The following is an 18,698-nucleotide window of genomic DNA, read 5'->3' on the forward strand; positions in this document are numbered from 1 at the left end:
CCTAATGCTATCTACCCTTAGTTGCTTTCTCCAATTTCCCAAGTTTCAGTGGAAGTTTTTATTACATCCTGAAGCAAATTGTGTTGGTAGTTATGACAGAAGAGAAGGATCGTCATCATCATATATAAAGTTAGATATGTTTCATTGAAAAAAATACTTTATTTTTTATGTCAGCAAGGGTAAAATCATGGCAATATTAAAACATTTCACTTTAGCAGGAAAGGAAGTTCAGGTATCTAAATCTGACTATGGTAGTTGATAGGAATAACAGAAGGGTATCATTGCTTCTCTGATTTGCTGATCAGTAGATTGCAACAGAAAGATAAAAATTCAGTTTGTGGGAAAATTCTTAATTTATCTCCAAATATACGGAGGAATATAACAGTGAATTATGATTTACCTGATGTTGCTTCTGTTTCTTGATATTTGTACACAGAAAAGTTCTTTTTCTCAGAGTTTCCTTAGCATACAATGAAGCCTTGAACCAAGTAAACAAAAATGTAATATATTATATATAATATATAATGACATTTTAATAGTTAAAATTTATATTATATTGTGTGTGTGTGTGTGTGTGTTTGTGTGTGTGTAAATGTATGCCATTTTGAAACTTTCAAAGGTTTATAAACTGGAATTTGGGAAACCTACCCAATATTATAAATAAAGTTCATATTCTGTTCATTTTGTATTAGAACCTCCAACAGTTGGAGCACTTGATCCACCATACAACTCTCCATTTCAAGAAAGAGTAGCAAAAGAACAAATTGCCTTCCCATGTCCCATCAAAGGTACAGAGCATCATAAATTGCTAAGTGGAGACTTTCCATGTTGGAGAATGTTGACTTTTGTAACCTGATGATTTTATTATTTCTTGCTTAATTACATTTATTTGGTACCCAACTTTAATGGACTACAGATGGTGTACAAAGAAGGGAAACAGAAAAACAACTGAAAACAACTGACCCATACAGACAGCCCAGATTAAATCACTCAGAATAAAGTAATCTAATATACAGCATAAAAAACAAAAACAGGAGCTATTGAGCAAATAAAAAGATCAATTTTGGGCCCACTTCAAAATCTTGAAATCGGGTTTTCTGGAACCCCAGCAGAGAGGGTATCCTTATCTCTGGACATATGCTGTTCTAGATGGTGGGGCCATAATAGAGAAGGCATGCTTCCTAGATCCTACAAGATGACAATGGGACCTGGAGCACACCCATGCTGTTGGAACATACTAAGCAGACAGAAATAGTTGGAGATAAATGGTTTCTCTGAGATCCAGGTCCTATGCCATACAGGGTTTGATAGGTAATAACCAGCACTTTGAATTAAATAATCAGCACTTCACCAATTTCTTGGGATGGGTGGATTAGGCCTTCCATCTTTTACAATAATCACTTGGCTACGATGATTGTGTTATTATTATTTTTAAAATAATAAATTAATACTACCCTGCAGGCAGAAGCCAAACTTTGGATCACACCACCAAAGTTTGATATTTTTCCAATGTTTTTAAGCTGATTTGCTGTGTTAATAGCCAGTTTGCTATATTCTGCTGCATCTGATAATAATGAGTGCCACTTGTTTAAATAACAAATATAATGGAGAATGTAGAGAGACAATTTGTAGACAATTCTATCTGCTATTTCAAACATGGAAACAATGGCAAGGTATAGGGATTTTGGCGAGTTTTGGGGGAGGAGGATCTGTGCCAGTTCAGAGGCTCTTGAATTGGGTTGTTGAAAACTGTTAAATATGTTATTCTGAAATGCAATCTATTTTTTTAAAACTTCAAATGAAGTGGAATATTTAGAACCTTTTGTTTTATGATATAGGTACCCCAAAGCCTGTGATAAAATGGCTACATAACAATAGGGAGCTTACGGGCAATGAACCTGGGCTTTCAATTTTGGAAGATGGAACTTTGCTGGTCATTGCCTCTGCCACACCATACAGCAGTGGACAATATATCTGCACAGCAATCAATGAAGCTGGAAACACAGAAATAAACTACAGCCTGAAAGTTTATGGTAAACTAACCCTTTTGCTAGGAGTTAATGTTACTTCATTCTAAATTTTAGAAAGTGGTAATTAAGGTATAATTAAAATATTGACATTAGCTGTGTTAAAATAAAAATTAAAAACGAATTGTTTTGAAGTTGCACGTGCAAAAGCCAAATAACTAAAAGGACTGAGAATATTGAAATAAAATCAATGATACAAATAAGTGACTTTGTTTAAGTATTTACTTCATTAATTCCAGTTCCTCCTGAAATCAAAGATCAGGACAAAGTGACCAATGCATCTATGGCCATTAACAAGCCTTTGGGGCTGTACTGTGAGGCATCTGGTGATCCTTTTCCAGTCATCACTTGGTACAAAGATGATGTGCAGGTACACTAAGATGTTATTCTTTATTTTCTTAGATTAAAAATGAAATTTAGCTGAAAGCATGACATAAAAATTATGAATATTTTGTTAGGCTTTTGATATGTAATGAGTCTGGCAGCATTTCAACCATGTATGAAGAAAACCAGACTGAGTTACACATGAGTGGATTATTATTTTGATGCAATCACATATAGGAATAATACTGAAAATAATATTCAACCTCTTTTCTTCCTATAACCCTATCTGACTAAAGCTGTATAAAAATACATTCCCATCAGAGTTGCAGGCTTTCCATCCAAAGAAGGATTTTGTTTTTCAAAAATTGCTGCAGGCAAAACAAAATTCAAGTACCCAGAGAATAGATCTTGGTTCCAACTTCTGCTAACCATGAAGTTTTCTGCATTAATGGACATTTTCCTAAACTCATTTTGAGATCTTAAGAATAGGTTGAAGGGATTAGATGAGTTGCTGTAACTCCAAACAGTAATAGTTTGGAGTTCAAGACTGCTGCCTTCATAATTATCCCATTAAAAGAGCAATACAAGAGGCACCGAATTAGACAACTCTCTTCTTCATTCCCTGTGGCTTCCCCAGAAGAATCTATCCTGTCAAAGCCCAGAGGTTTATGGTAATTTCCAAATAGGAATTGTTATTTAACTTCTGTTATTACTCCTGGTTCCAAGGTATGTTATAAAACTTGTCTAATTAAGCACAAACAATTATCTGGTATATTTAGCAGATATAACCTCAATTATTCCTGAATCTTTTCAGGTTCTGGAGGGCAGCAGTTTGCAAATTTTGGAAAATGGAAAGTTGTTGAAACTTCTTAAAGTTGCAAGTGATGATGCTGGCCAGTATTCATGCAAAGCCACCAATATAGCTGGGAGTTCGGAGAAATTTTTCACTATAGATGTGCAAGGTTGGTACATTTAACTATGATTATGATATGAAATTAAATACGAAGTGCCCTTGGCATTTCAGAAATATATGCTTAGGTATGCAATACAAGCACAAAGTACTCAGTAGTAAATTAACTCTCATACTGTCTTTAAAATATATTATAAATGACTGACTAATCTTATTATCTTGCATTATTATTTTGATGTGATATGGACTCATTAAAAGGATAAGAGAGCAACACACTTAAGCCTAAAATAATTAATCAGGACTCTAGATTATTTGTACTTGCTTTGTATAGTTTTTAACCCTGGATGTTTGAAATAATATGAACCTTGAAGTAGCATTATTTAGGCTTTTAGATTATTTAGTGCTCTATTAATCATTCCTAAAACTCTAAAAATAACCAGCTCTGTGAACCAATTTTCCTGGTTCACTGCTCCAATTCATTCCATAAATTAATGATGCTGTGTATACATACAATCAGTAGAAACTGCTCATTGCAATTAATCCCAAAATTAAAATTATTCAAATGTGACCTTAGAATGAAAATAGCTTTATGTTGCATATTTCCACAGTGAAATGCTAATATGGATACTATAAATTGGTATTTAATATGTATTTTAGGTGTGGAAAGAAAGGAAAAGAAAGGAGCTTATTTCCAGGATTAGCTTCCACTTTTCATTATCTAAAAGCACTCTGCAGTATTTTAATAGGGCTTCCCATTTAATTATCGCCCCTTGTTGTCTCTTGTTGCCTCTTTTCTCTAGTCCCACCCATTATAAGAGATGCTGGACCCAATGAACTTTCAGTCATCCTCAGCCAACAGGCAACTTTAGAATGCAGAGTCAGTGGGTCTCCTTTTCCTATCATCCAGTGGTACAAAGATGGCAAGTAAGGGCTAATTCTTAAACCTTTCTCACATGACTTATAGATGAAAAATAAGAAGCTTGCTTCCTCTCAATATAGTAAAGTCAGTATCCTTTTCTTTGACTTTGTATTGTGTCTTAAGAATTAATTTAAGTAAAAAGAAATTCATATGAAGATCAAAAGTCTGGGAACAGTGTTAGCTTCCATGCATTGGATACTTTCCTCACATTATCACTTTCTAGATTAATTGTTCATGAAACTGAAAGAATATTATATATTCTGTTCTATATTTCCCAAAAAATGGATTACTCAGGACAGTGGTGGGTTGCCATTTTTTTCACTATTGGTTAGGGCACACTCCTGCGGCGCTTCTGCACATGTGTAGAAGCAACAGGGCAGGTGGGCGGAGCACCCTGCTACCGCTACTACCAGTTCGGCCAAACTGGGCCGAACCAGGAGCAACCCACGACTGACTCAGGATTTTTTCACAGGGTAAATTTTGATATTATTTTATTTTGTAGTGTACCTGTCAGTATGTAAGCTTTATTTACAAACATTTTATTAAATTGATGCCATTTTAAGGTGTTTTCTTCCCCAGGCCCCTCTTTTTAGGTGATCCTAATATGGAGGTTTTGGAGAAAGGGCAGATTCTTCAAATAAAGAGTGCTCGAAGAGTTGACAAAGGACATTACCAATGCAGTGCAACCAATTCTGCAGGAAAACAGTTTAAGGAACTCAAACTCATAATCCACAGTAAGTTATTACAAAAATGCATTGCACATCTGTTTAAGGTTTGGTGATAATAAATATGACAGAGGCCCCTGTGCCCCAATTTCTTGTGTTCCCACAAAAGATAAATCAAAATGTTCCTTCAGCTTACAACATGTGTTTATTCATTCATTTGTGTCTTTACGTTCATTTTATTGTAGAAACTGTAAAATTGATCACCATAAGAAATAATGCTTAAAAGAAAAATACAGTTATTGATAAACATGCTAATTATTATATCAAAGGTTCTATTGCTATAATGGATCTTTAGTCTGAAAACCCCATTGTATTTTTTTCATTGTGAACATTTGGAATTGGAACTTCAGAAATAGACTTCTCAGAGTTGATTTTATCCCTTTTTCGGTTGTTTGTTTCACTTCCAGTTACTGGAAGGGGGCCTTTTTCTTCCTCTGTATTTAAGGTAGAAAGTTGAAATTAACCCATTTGTCCTCTGGACTGTCCTCTTCATGACTAGTTGCAGAAATGAAGGTTTCCCTGATAGACTGAAAAACTGAGTGACCGGAAGGGGTGGGTCTTCCATCGCATTTGCAACTGTGTGTAGCATAAATTTATGGACATTAGTACTGTTCTTTCTAATTTCCAATACATTTCTTGTATTACAATTTCTTCTTCACTTAAACAGAGATTTTCTTCAGGTACAGATAAGTGTTTCTTTTTGGTGATTTTAGTTATTTCTGGAATTATAATGTTTAGAAATTTGAGCATTTTACTGATTTTTGTTTGCAAAAAGTTGAGGAACTAAAGAGATTAAAATCTTTAAATGGAAAGAAATAGCTTTTCTTTTTGAAAGAGTGAATAGAAGGATCCTTGTGTGGGAATTCTATCTTGTTTACATAATAATTGTAAAACAAAATCTGGAGGGTGGATTACCAGAGCAGAAGAGGAAATGAGAGAAAATATTTGATCTATAGACCTATGAAATGCTTGAATTTTTTAAACTCTTTACTGGAACCAGAAGTTATTTCTGAAGATGAGTAAATCCCCGTGGAGACAGTTGAGATGGATTCACAGGATTTATAAATGCAGTTGGATAATCAAAAATTGAAAAAAAAGTATTGTAGATTACTTGTTCAAACTGAAATAGAAGAAATTTATTGGAGTTACTTCATGGAAACGACAAGTGGCTTTAAAAGATGATAAGAAGAGAATGAGACATCCGTTCCTCTTGCAGGTTTCTGGGTCACATGCATGTGCAATGATCAGCTGGCCGGCACACATGCTCATGCTGGAAAACAGAAGACCAGCTTTCCAGCACTGGACAGTTGTCCAGACTGTGCTTCTCCTGCAGGATCTTTGTGGTAGAGGGGGCTGATAGTGTGGCATCTCCATAGAATGGAAGGGGACAGTATCCAAATTTGAAAAGAGTACTACCTAGTCCTAGTCTCTTTGTCTCTCTGACTCTCCCTTTGTAGCCAGCAGTTCCATATTGAAGCTGGAGAGGAACTAAGTTGAAATTTGACATGTGGTCACTAGCAACATTTCACCTTCCCATTTTGTCAATCAGACTCACTTTTCCTGGACTTCAGTAAATATTACATAAATATAGAGCAGTGATGGCGAACCTTTTTTGGCTCCCGTGCCAAAAGCGGGGGGAGTGCAGGGGGGTTGTGCATGGGTGTGCCATACCGATAATGCTATGCGCGTGACACCCCCTCCCCTGCATGCATGCACGTGTGACCAGCAACACCACCACCACCCCACTGTTGGTGTGGTTTTTTCGCCCTCCCCAGGCTCCAGAGGCTTTCTAGAAGCCTGGGGAAGGCGAAAACAGCCTCCCCTGGATACCCTCTGGAGGTCTCAGGAACTTCCCTGAAGGCTCCAGAGGGCGAAAAATGGATCAGAGGTTTGGGAATGGTGACTTCTGATTTGTCCGTAGGGACAGTTTTCAACCTCTGGAGCCTTGAGGGCGAAAAATCGACCCTATGTACAAACCGGAAGTCCATTCCCGAACTTCTGGTTTGCCCATTGGACATTTTTTCCACACTCTGGAGGTTTCAAGGAAGGCCCAAGCTTGCACGCTGGCTAGCTGACAGGGCAGCGCCTCGTGTGCCCCAACAAATGGCTCCGCATGCCACCTGTGGCACGCATGCCATAGGTTCACCATCACGGGTATAGAGCAATTAAATATGGAATCTAAGAACATTTGTGCAAAATCACATTTGATTTATTGATTATGCAATGCAACCATAAGAATTGTGGATATGAATTGAACCAATGATACCGAGGCACAAGAAGAATGTTTAATACTTCAGCACAATCTGAAATGTTTGCATGTGGATTTTTTTAAAGCTTGGCTCCCAATGATGCCTGTCACACTGATGTGACTGAAGATAATTTTTGGCACAGATAGACAAAGCTTAGAAATAACTGGGTAAAGTACATGAAGACTACTAAATCATTATGATGATTCTTTAAAGTGAATCTATTTCTCTTAGTCTGAATTCCCACATCCTGTATCCTTTTCCAGGTTGAATTTTACTAAAAACAAAGCTTTATCTTCCTTTTGTGATTAATGAAAGATTAGAGTGGATTGGTAGATTCCCAGGATTAGTGAGCATAACCTGAGAAAGAAAGGCTGGCAGAAGAGAATAGCAGAAATGCACCGTTCCTGTTGTTTGGCTATGATAGAACCTAGATAGAACATGTTGAATCTTGTATAGTCATTGAAACAAGAGACCAGTGATGGACTGCCAGAATAGTGAAGGATAGGCCATAACTGTCATTATGCATGAAGGCTTTATGGAAGTATGGAGAAATAAATGAAAGACAGAGAACAAAATGTAATGCAAGCTGACCATATGTTATAGCACTTAAAATAGAACTAAACTTGGATGAGGTTGTATTTCCAATTTCTTTCCCCAGTGTCTTAAACTCCAAATACAGTAATTCAGAAATTATCTGACACCCAGATAAGTGTTATCTTCATTGTGTTAGCTGCCTTCAAAATTTATATTAAAATTTATTTATTACTGGTATATCCCTGAGGCCAGATACAAACAAGGAAAATAAAAGAGGAAGAATTTTCAATACTAAATAGCAGGTAACTGCTGTTACATTTATATGCGATATAATAGACAGGCTACTTTAAACCAGTGACGTGCGGTGAGGTTTATGGCTGGTGAGGCTGGTGATGTCATCAGGGCAAGCCGCGGTCCCCTTCATGTTGACTCAGGAAGGCGGGGAATGGGACCACGTGTACAGGAGGCTGAAGCTGCCTCAGCCTCCTGCACACGTGGTCCCATTCCCCTCCTTCCTGATGTCTGAGTCAACATGAAGGGGACCACGGAGCACGCTCCCTGGGACCACGGAGCGCGCTCCGCGGGACCACGACTCACACTCCGCGGTCCCCTTCATGTTGACTCAGGAAGGTGGGGAATGGGACGTGTGCAGGAGGGAGGCTGAGGCTAGAGGAGCCTCCTGCACACGTGGTCCCATTCCCGGACCACGTGTGCAGAAGGCTCCTCGGCGCCTTTTCCCTTTTCCCTTTTTTTTATTTTCATGATGAGAGCGGTGAGGCTCTGCCTCCCCTGCCTCCCCTGACCGCACGTCCCTGCTTTAAACCATGTAATTCTCCTTCAAATAATATCTACGAAATGCAGCATTCTGAATATATGTGAATTAATAAAATATATTTGGAAGTGTTCAACTTCAAGCTCTTTTTCACTCATATTTCTCTTAAAAATCTGTTCCTTTCTGCATCAGAGTAGATGGCTCTGAAGATCTGTTCAAATTGGGTATGGAAAATTGCTTAGATTAGTTGGCTAAAGTATCCCCTTACCTAGATATGCCGTACATTCCAATACATTCATGGTTTTCTTTGCCATTCAATATGCCTGACTGTATGTTATCTTTGAAACTTATCACAGGTTGGGTTTTAGTCATTCTGGAAGCATAGGTTGTAGTTGTCATGAATACATTTCCACCATCAGCAATCACATTTGGAAACTTGTTTATTACACCATATGAGTGTGCTGTGAATGTCATTTACAAGCATCTGCAAATGATTAGTTTACAATCATTATTATAGGCTTGAACAGTTTATATTTGCTTGAAGAGCAAGGGTTTCTAGTTCCCGATTTCAAAACATATTGAAATCATCAGGGTGCTTTAAAAACTTCTGGTTTTTAAAGTCACAGGAGGTTTCTTGGATGAAATTTAAAGTCTTTAGTAAAGCTGTTTTCTTTTTAAGGTACTGAGTTGGCTACCAATGCAGTGACTATCAAGACAACTTCTTTTTTAAAAAAAATGTAAACTGCGTTTACATGTGTATATGTTCTTACAGTCCTTGGCCCTTATAATTAGAAAGATATCACATTTGGCCAACTGGAGCTCATCAAAAGATCTCAAATCTCTACCCTAAATTTTATAAAGACTTTTGGATATATGACTTCTCTGGGGAAGTGTGTGCCATGTTTCTGTCTCATTGTCTCACTCACTTATTTTTAAAGAAATATATGCCCCACTTTCCCTTGAAGAAAAGAGTCTCAAACCAGCTCAAAAAATTAAAACCACATAAAACACAGTAACCACATATTTTAAGAGAAAATCAATATCTAAAGTTAAAATGTAAAGGACTGGCAATAACTGTCAAACAAAATTAATCAAAAGCAGAATCAAAGGTTTAATAATGAACTGAAAAATACATATTTAAAGAAAATTTCCGCTTATAAAACATTTATTGCATACAATACAATACAATACAATACAATACAATACAATAGTAGAGTTGGAAGGGACCTTGAAGGTCTTCTAGTCCAACCCCCTGCCTAGGCAGGAAACCCTATACTGTTTCAGACAAATGGCTATCCAACATCTTCTTAAAGACTTCCAGTGTTGGGGCATTCGCAACTTCTGGAGGCAAGCTGTTCCACTGATTAATTGTTCTAACTATCAGGAGATTTCTCCTCAGTTCTAAGTTGCTTCTCTCCTTGATTAGTTTCCACCCATTGCTTCTTGTTCTACCCTCAGGTGCCTTGGAAAATAGTTTGACTTCCTCTTCTTTGTGGCAACCCCTGAGATATTGGAACACTGCTAGCATGTCTCCCCTAGTCCTTCTTTCTCTTAAGCTAAACATATCCAGTTCCTGCAACCGTTCTTCATATGTTTTAGTCTCCAGTCCCCTAATCATCTTTGTTGCTCTTCTCTTTCTAGAGTCTCCACATCTTTTCTACATCGTGGTAACCAAAACTGAATGCCGTATTCCAAGTGTGGCCTTACCAAGGCATTATAAAGTGCTATTAACACTTCACATGATCTTGATTCTGTCCCTCTCTTTATGCAGCCTCGAACTGTGTTGGCTTTTTTGGCAGTTGCTGCACACTGCTGGCTCATATTTAAATGGTTGTCCACTAGGACTCCAAGATCCCTTTCACAGTTACTACTGTTGAGCAAGGTACCACCTATACCAGCGATGGCGAACCTTTTTTGGCTCGCGTGCACAACGCGCGACCCCCCCATTTTTACGTGCTTTTTTCGCCCTCCCCAGACTCCAGAGGCTTTACAGGAGCCTGGGGAGGGCGAAAATAGCCTCCCCCACCCCCCTGGAGGCTTCAGGGACTGTCCGGAGGCTTCCCTGAAGCCTTCGGAGCGCTTAAAACCACCCTCCGAGCAAACCGGAAGTGACTTCCGGGTTGCTCGGAGGGTCATTTTAAGCGCTCCGAAGGCTTCAGGGAAGCCTCCGGACAGTCCCTGAAGCCTCCGGGGGGGGGGGGGGGCAGGAGAGGCTCTTTTTGCCCTCTCCAGGCTCCTGTAAAGGCTCTGGAGCCTGGGGAAGGTGAAAATAGCTTTTAAAAAGGTGAACTCAGCTGGCCAGCGCGCGCATGCGTGCTGACCAGCTGACAGGGCAGCGCCTCGCGTGCTGGCCAGCTGACAGGGCAGCGCCTCGCGTGCTGGCCAGCTGACAGGGCAGCGCCTTGCGTGTTGGCCAGCTGAGAGGGCAGTGCCTCGCGTGCCCTGACAAATGGCTCCGTGTGCCACTTGTGGCACGCGTGCCATAGGTTCGCCATCACTGACCTATACTGTACCTGTGCATTTTGTTTTTGTTGCCTAAATGTAGAACCTTACTCTTTTCACCATTGAATTTCATTTTATTAGATAGTGCCCAATGTTCAAGTTTGTCAAGATCCTTCTGTATCTTTAGCCTATCTTCTGGAGTGTTGGCTATTCCTGCCAGCTTGGTGTCATCTGCAAATTTGATGAGTTCCCCATTTATTCCCTCATCCAAATCATTGATGAAGATGTTGAAAAGTACTGGGCCTAAAACAGAGCCTTGGGGTACTCCACTGCATACTTCCCTCCATGAAGATGCAGTTCCATTGAGGACTACACATTGAGTGCGGTTGGTCAACCAGTTACGAATCCATCTGGTGGTGATGCTGTCTAATCCACATTCTTCTAGTAGTAGGTTATTAAATGCTTTATTAAATGCCTTACTGAAGTCCAAGTAAACTATCGACGGCATTCCTCTGGTCCACTAATTTTGTCACATTATTAAATAATGCAATAAAATTAGTCTGGCATGATCTGTTTTTGACAAACCCATGTTGGCTTTTGGCTATTACTTTGTTTACTTCTAAGTGTTCGTTAATTCGTTGCTTGATTATCTTTTCCAGGATCTTTCCTAATATTGAGATTAGGCTGCTAGGTCTGTAGTTTCCTGGATCTGTTTTTTCCCCTTTTTTGAAGACGGGAACCACATCCGCTATTTTCCAATCCTCTGGTAGTTCCCCGGTGCTCCAGGATCTCTGAAAGATATAGTTCAGTGGTTCTCAGATCTCGTCTGCCAGTTCCTTCAGATCCCTCGGGTGTAATCCATCCGGTCCTGGTGATTTGAACTGGTCTAGGGTAGACAGGTGCTCATTTACCATTTTCTTCCCTATTTCAACTTGAGTTCCTAATCTGATTTTTGTGGTGATGTTTTTGATAGGTTGGACTGTTTTATCCCTTTGTGTAAAGACAGATGCAAAATATGAGTTAAATAGTTCTGCTTTCTCCCTGTTGCTTGTCGCCTTCTTGCCACTTTCTCCCAGCAATGGTCTAATTATTTCCTTAACCCTTTTCTTGTTTTTAACATGTTGGAAGAAGCTTTTTTTGTTATTTTTACTTTTGTGGCAAGCCTTTCTTCATTGTGAGCCTTAGCTTTCCTCACTTCATCTTTACATGCTCGGGCTATTTGCTGATATTCTGCCTTAGTTATGTCCTCCCCCTTTCCACTTTTTATACTTATGTTTTTTGTCTTTCAATTTGTCAGAGTTCTTTATACAGCCATGCTGGTTTCTTTTGGGAGCTGTTATTTTTCTTCTTCATTGGTATTGTGCTAAACTGGGCTTTTATAATCTCATTCCCAATATGTATGTGTATATGTATATATATGTGTGTGTGTGTGCGCGCCCACACACACACACACACACACACTTATTTACTTAACATTATAGAGAGTTTCTTTCTTTCTTAGATCTCCTATTAACATGCTAACTAATTTTCCAAGCACTGGAGCCTTCTCCAGGGAGTTAGGTCTTCTCATAACGTGCCCAAGGTAGGATAATTTGAGTCTGGTCATTTGTGATTCAAGTGAGAACTCTGAGTTGATTTGTTTAATGTTCCACTTGTTTGTTTTCTTTGCTAATAGGGTATTTTGTATATTTGTTTTTGAATCTTACTGTTTGTTTTTCTATTCCTTTTCTACAAAGTTCCACCTATAATTAAAGGAGAAAATATTACCACGGAGATGTCAGTATTGCTACATACTAGCTTAAAGCTGGCGTGTGAAGCAAGAGGAATTCCAGTTCCTACAATAACATGGTATAAAGATGGAAGCCCAATTATTTCTGGACCCCAAGCCCTTTATTTGGAACATGGACAATTTCTTCAGATTCCTCATGCTCAAGTCTCTGATTCGGCTCAATATACCTGCCAGGCAACCAATGAAGCTGGAATGGCTGAAAAAATATTCCAAGTGGATGTCTATGGTAGGAAGTGATATCACCATAGGCTATTTGTCTGTAAGCCACTTTTTCCAGTACTGGTGCAATGCTGGAGGTTGATTTGTGAAATCTGGCAATTTCTGGTCTTTAAATGTTCCAATTTCCTCTTGACTGGTGACTTTTTTGCACCTTGTTTTTGCCCTTCAGCTGTCAGCAGGGTTTATCCACATTCAAGTGACAGCAGTAATCATAGCATAACATGGATAAGAAAGAGGAGAAAGAAGCTAGTTGTCCTGTATCATTTTTCTCACCTGGAGAATGAATTCCATCGTTGGTGAGCATTCTTGTAAAAAAGTGCTGTTGAGCTCTTTTCTCTCTCTCTCTCTTTCAGTAATCCATGTTATGCTTTCTATCCTCCTTTCTCAAGAGGTGATCATAGGCATCCATATGAGAGGAGAAGGGGAAAAACTGATTTAATATAGATCATGATGTATAAGGTGTAACTTTCATATTTCATATTAATGACATCATTGCTCTTGTGTCATCATTTTTGAAGGAATCGAAAGATTTATTGAAGATGCTGATGACTTTGGCAGCCTGGTTCTACTTCTACACTTATTATCTATATATCTAAATTAGCTATAAACAATATAAACCAGTTTAACTAAAAGAAGGTATCTACACTGCAGTGTATGGATCCATGGAGAACTTTTAACATAGAAGAAAATTCCTTAGGCTGAGAAAAGAAGAAAATCAATTGTGACAATGCTGGCTTGTGGGGGTGGAAAACCTTTTTTTTTTCCTTTTTTTCCAGTACCACCAGTTATTGAGGGTGTCAGTGAAACCATTCAAAACAAGCAAGTTGTTGTTGGAAGTTCACTTATATTGGAATGTAATGCTGCTGGCAACCCCCCTCCCCTGTTAACCTGGCTGAAGGATGGAGTTCCTGTTACAGCAAGTGACAATCTCCATGTTGTCTTTGGTGGGAAGAAGCTGGAGATCCTGAATGCTGCTGTGACTGACCATGGCCAATATGTGTGTGTAGCTACCAGCATAGCTGGGGAACAAGAGATCAAATATGATGTGGAAATCCTCGGTGGGTAGAAACCATGGAATTAAGCATTAAATTTTATTTCAGGACCCCTGGTGGCGCAGTGGTTAGAATGCAGTACTGCAGGATTACTCTGCCCATTAACAGGAATTTGATGCTGATGGGGCTTGAAGTTGATTCAGCCTTCCATCTACTGAGATCAGTAAAATGAGGACCCAGATTGTTGGGAGCAATAAGCTGACATTGTAAACCACTCAGAGAGTATTGTAAAGCTTTATGGGATAGCATATAAGTCTAAGCACTATTGCTATTTGGTTTTCTTTGCATTTTCAAAGAATGCGAAAGTTACATATTTATATTAGCAATAGCACTTAGACTTACAGTATATACTCCTTCATAATGCTTTATAACCCTCTACAAGCAGTTTACGGAGTCAGCATATTCCCCCAACAATCTAGGTCCTCATTTTACTGATCTTGGAAGGATGGAAGGATGGATAAACCTTGAGCCAGTGAAAATCAAACTGCTGGTAGTTAGCAGAATTAGCCTGCAATACTGCATTCTAACCACTGCACCACCATGGCTCTTTGTACACAATTTCTACATTTCCAATCCATGAGATGATAATTTCTTAGTGACTGATGCTTCTTTTCCTTTTCTACATATACATATATATAAAGCACCACTGGAATGCTTTTGCACACTTTGTAGAAATATTGCAGTTGGTATTTTTAATTTGTACATAACAAAAGTTAAAGGGTAACTTGTTTGGAATTTAGAAAAAGAATAAAATGAAAATTATTAGATGGTGACCTGATATTGTTTTGAAATTGGTTCTGATTTTACCTATAAATATGTTGATTATTATATAAAAAGAATCATATTAGACTATTAGACCGACACAGTTGCAACATGTGTTTTGGATTTTTCCTCCAGTTGCAGAGTTACAATCTTGTAATATTTTTAATTAATCAGGAACATTATTATTAGGGAAAGTGTAATAGGATGTAGGGATGACCTTGATTGACAGGGGGAAGAATCATAGACAGTGGTTTGATAAACAAAATCTGAGTGTAAAGGAGGGATGAGGATGGATAAAGCATCTCAGAAAGGACCTTTCCCAGTTTTTAGGAGACTAAAAGTACTTTTAGACTTTCAAAATTTTCTGATTGTAACCTTATAATAAAGGTAGTGTTTATAATCCATGATTGTTATTTCTTGCCTGGTCTACTGTACCTCGAAGTGGGAGTGGGGAAGCGGGAAAATCAACATTGATGTGAGCCACAATAAGAGAAATCCTAGTCTTGTTCTTTCAGCATTTGGCATGTTAACAAGTCTCCATGCCATTCTGATAAGCTTGCTCACAAGAAAATGACCCCTGCAGATAATGAGGATTGAGAGTAGGTGCTCTAAGCCTGAATGCACAAACGATTTGTCAAGGAAACACCATAACGCACCAGAAAGAGCGAGGATAATAGAAAAGATATTTGAAGATTGTTTAAAAACCTGTAAATATATTTTGAAAATATTTCTACCTAGGATTCAATTTCCCTCCCTCCTGTCTCCCCACCTCCCACTCCTTTTCCCCCCTAGTTCCACCAAGTTTGGAAGGAGGAAATGAATCTTCAGACCACACTGTGATTTTCCACAACCACCTAGAGTTGGAATGTCCAGCAATAGGAACACCCCTGCCAAGCATCACGTAAGAGATTACAACTCAATTTTTTAAAAAAAGTTCACACACGAAATTTGGATGAAAGTAAGGTTACCAAGAAAGTGAAGTGATGAAACCATATGATATTCCATAAAATATTTTTTTTAATAAAAAAATTGCTGCAGGAGATTTAATTGCCACATGTAAGGTTACCTCCTGATGGGTATTTCTCGTGGCTGGTGACATTTGATGGGAGGGCAAAGCAACTCTGGGGAATCTTTCATTTGTTTTCCTTAACCTGGGAAACAGGAGACCAATTTATTCCACATGCTACTCTCCTGATTCAAGAACGTGGAGAAAAATCAGTCAGTCAATCACTTATTGGCCATGAAGGATACACTGTGACTATCTGTTGTTTCTCTGCAAATACTAAAGATTCTCGGTGCACAATTGTCTGCAGTGCCCTGGCAAGTTCAGTAGTCTTAGCAGTGCAGTTATATTCTGCTGTTTCAAAAGTAAAAAGGAGAAAAATTGGCCAGCTGAAAAAATTACCATCTAGAAGTGCCTTCGGGTCTTTCAATTAATCTTGAATATTCAATTTTTACTTTATAATGCAGTTCTTTCTTCTCCTTCCTGCTCTTCTTTTACTGTCTAGAAAAGGCGAAAGAGCTTATTTTTGGAAAAGTAATGCCATGTGTCCCTGGGTAAAATGGATTGAATGCATAGCATGCAGAATGAACTGCTCAACTCACTAGCAAAGACAGATGGAAATTAATTTCCATAAACCTGGCCAGTTCAGGGGTTCACACAGCAGCCACCCCATTTCCTTCTATACTACAAAGAAGTTCTAAAGTAAAAAGATGCGCTAGTACTTTCAAATAAGATTTTATTGTCATATCTTTGCCTGGTGCACACTTCTGTCTTTTCCCACTAATCGCTGCCAGCATGTTTCTTTCCAGAAGAGATAGGTTAAAGTAGAATTATAGTATGATGTCCTTTCAATGATAGTCCTAGGGCAGGGCTGTGAAACTCCTGGGCCGCAGGCTGGATGCATCATGTGCTGGCCACACCCAGTTTAGCAAAAGGGGAAAAAGTCCTGATAAGGCATGTGATACTGCCATGACGACGTGAGTCTGACACCCCTGTCCTAGGGGATCCCATAAATTAGCATCACCCATAAATTAGCATCATTTACTAGATGGCAATCCAATCTCTCAGTCCTGGAACTGTAACCATAAACTTGACACCTGGAACTGTAAACATTCTCATTTGTGCCTCACAATCTCTTCTTTATACAAAATAAACATTTTAAAGATCTGCTTTTCTCCCATCAGGTGGTTCAAAAATGGCCAACCTATTGAAGGAGGAGTTGGATATAAAATTTTGCTCAATGGACGCAAGTTTTTGATCTCTCGGGCTGAAATATCTGATGCAGGCTATTATCAATGTATAGCGACCAACAAGGCGGGAGAAAGCAAGAAAGAATTTGATGTGATTGTGCATGGTGTGTCATTTTTGTAGAAAAGGGAAAAAAGGGGAATGTTTGGGTTATACCTTTCTGTGAACCATTTTAAATACGTTATGATTTGCTGAGGACATAACAGAAGAATTTCAGGATTTGAAATGGATTTGGAAGCTTTGTGATATTCATGAAAAAAATAGAAGTCAAGTTATTCAAGTATATGCTAATTGTTCTAGGCTGCATTGCTCTATTCCTGCATTGCTCTATTAATCTTTTCAGGCAAACTTTTATTAGGTATTTGGATATACCTTTCTCATATACCTTTCTAGTCTTTCCTTCTTGCTATTATTTCTTTCCACCGCTGCTCCATAGATTTATCCAATGTGCCTGTGCTTCTTAACTGTAGCAATTTTAAGGTGTAAGGATTTCAGCACCCAGAATTCTCCAGCCATCTAGGTTGACTGGGGAATTCTGGCAGCTGAAATCCACAGGTCTGAAAGTAGCCAAAGTTGAGAAACTCTACACTATTGTCAAAACTGTCATTTCCCCATCAGTATCATGCTGTTATGGGGCAAGGAAAGAATATGTTCTGGGATGTGACAAAAGAAAATAATTTTTTGTTGTAAGTTGTGAGGTCATGTCCGACTCATCACAACCCTATGGACAACATTCCTCCAGGCCTTCCTGTCCTCTACCATCGCCCAGAGTCCATTTAAGCTCACGCCGACTGCTTCAGTGACTCCATCCAGCCACCTCATTCTTTGTTGTCCCCTTCTTCTTTTGCCCTCAATCTTTCCCAGCATTAAGCTCTTCTCCAATGAGTCCTTCCTTCTCATTAGGTGGCCAAAGTATTTGAATTTTATATTCAGGATCTGGCCTTGTAAAGCGCAGTCAGGGTTGATCTCCTCTAGGACTGACCGGTTTGATCACCTTGCAGTCCAAGGGACTCGCAGGAGTCTTCTCCAGCAGGAAAATAAATTTCAAGGTTGCTATTTTTCAGTAATTACTGCATATTTAGTGAATATTTTGCCTTGGATCATTGTTTGGTCATTAGAAAAAGATTGCTTTCACTAGTTCCTCTATAGATAGCTGGATAATTCATAATAATTCAGAGAAGTAAAGTATATTGTATAAGCTTCTTGACTTTCAAACTTATGAACATATGAAGAAGCTTCATGGCTAGCTGCTGCGTAAAATTCTGTCTTGATTTTTTTGCAGTCTCTCCAACAATCAAAATGAGTGGTCCTTCTGAAAGATTTGTGGTGATACACAAACCAGTAACCCTGCAGTGTATTGTTAATGGCATACCGATCCCTTCTATCACATGGCTAAAAGATAATCAGCCTGTAAATACTGCTAGAGAAAACATTGGGGTAAGTAAAAAGACTGAACTCATTTCACAGTGTTAAATAATATTGTAAAGGAAAAGATTTGCCAGTGTTGATCTTTTGAGCAGATATTTGATTTGACATGATCACAACTCTTCTGAAGTAGGCTTTTTCCCTTTCTTTTTTCTGAAAACATAAAAAGAAAAATAGCTATTCAGAATTCTTTGTGGCAAGACCCCAGTTGGCTAATATATTTCCCACATATAGCATGTGCACTTCCAATAGGATTAAGTATACATCTATTTTAGTCCAGCAAGCCTTTGACCCCATT

The 18,698-nt window shown here is 38.7% G+C and overlaps 1 protein-coding gene across 1 annotated transcript in view; it reads left to right on the forward strand.

Moving 5' to 3' along the window:
* The window catches only part of HMCN1 (hemicentin 1), a gene marked incomplete at its 5' end in the record, with an annotated part of 236,014 nt that overhangs the window by 106,589 nt on the left and 110,727 nt on the right, over positions 1-18,698 (forward strand). The window contains 11 exons of the mRNA XM_081947388.1: positions 693-788; positions 1,839-2,033; positions 2,267-2,397; positions 3,166-3,313; positions 4,062-4,185; positions 4,760-4,914; positions 12,639-12,917; positions 13,687-13,968; positions 15,517-15,625; positions 16,912-17,081; positions 18,258-18,412. Coding sequence (XP_081803514.1) covers positions 693-788; positions 1,839-2,033; positions 2,267-2,397; positions 3,166-3,313; positions 4,062-4,185; positions 4,760-4,914; positions 12,639-12,917; positions 13,687-13,968; positions 15,517-15,625; positions 16,912-17,081; positions 18,258-18,412 — 1,844 coding nt within the window. The remainder of the gene's footprint in view (positions 1-692; positions 789-1,838; positions 2,034-2,266; positions 2,398-3,165; positions 3,314-4,061; positions 4,186-4,759; positions 4,915-12,638; positions 12,918-13,686; positions 13,969-15,516; positions 15,626-16,911; positions 17,082-18,257; positions 18,413-18,698) is intronic.

This window comes from Natrix helvetica (assembly GCF_964273705.1).
Source record: "Natrix helvetica genome assembly, chromosome: 3".
In the NCBI taxonomy this organism is placed as follows: Eukaryota; Metazoa; Chordata; class Lepidosauria; order Squamata; family Natricidae; genus Natrix; species Natrix helvetica.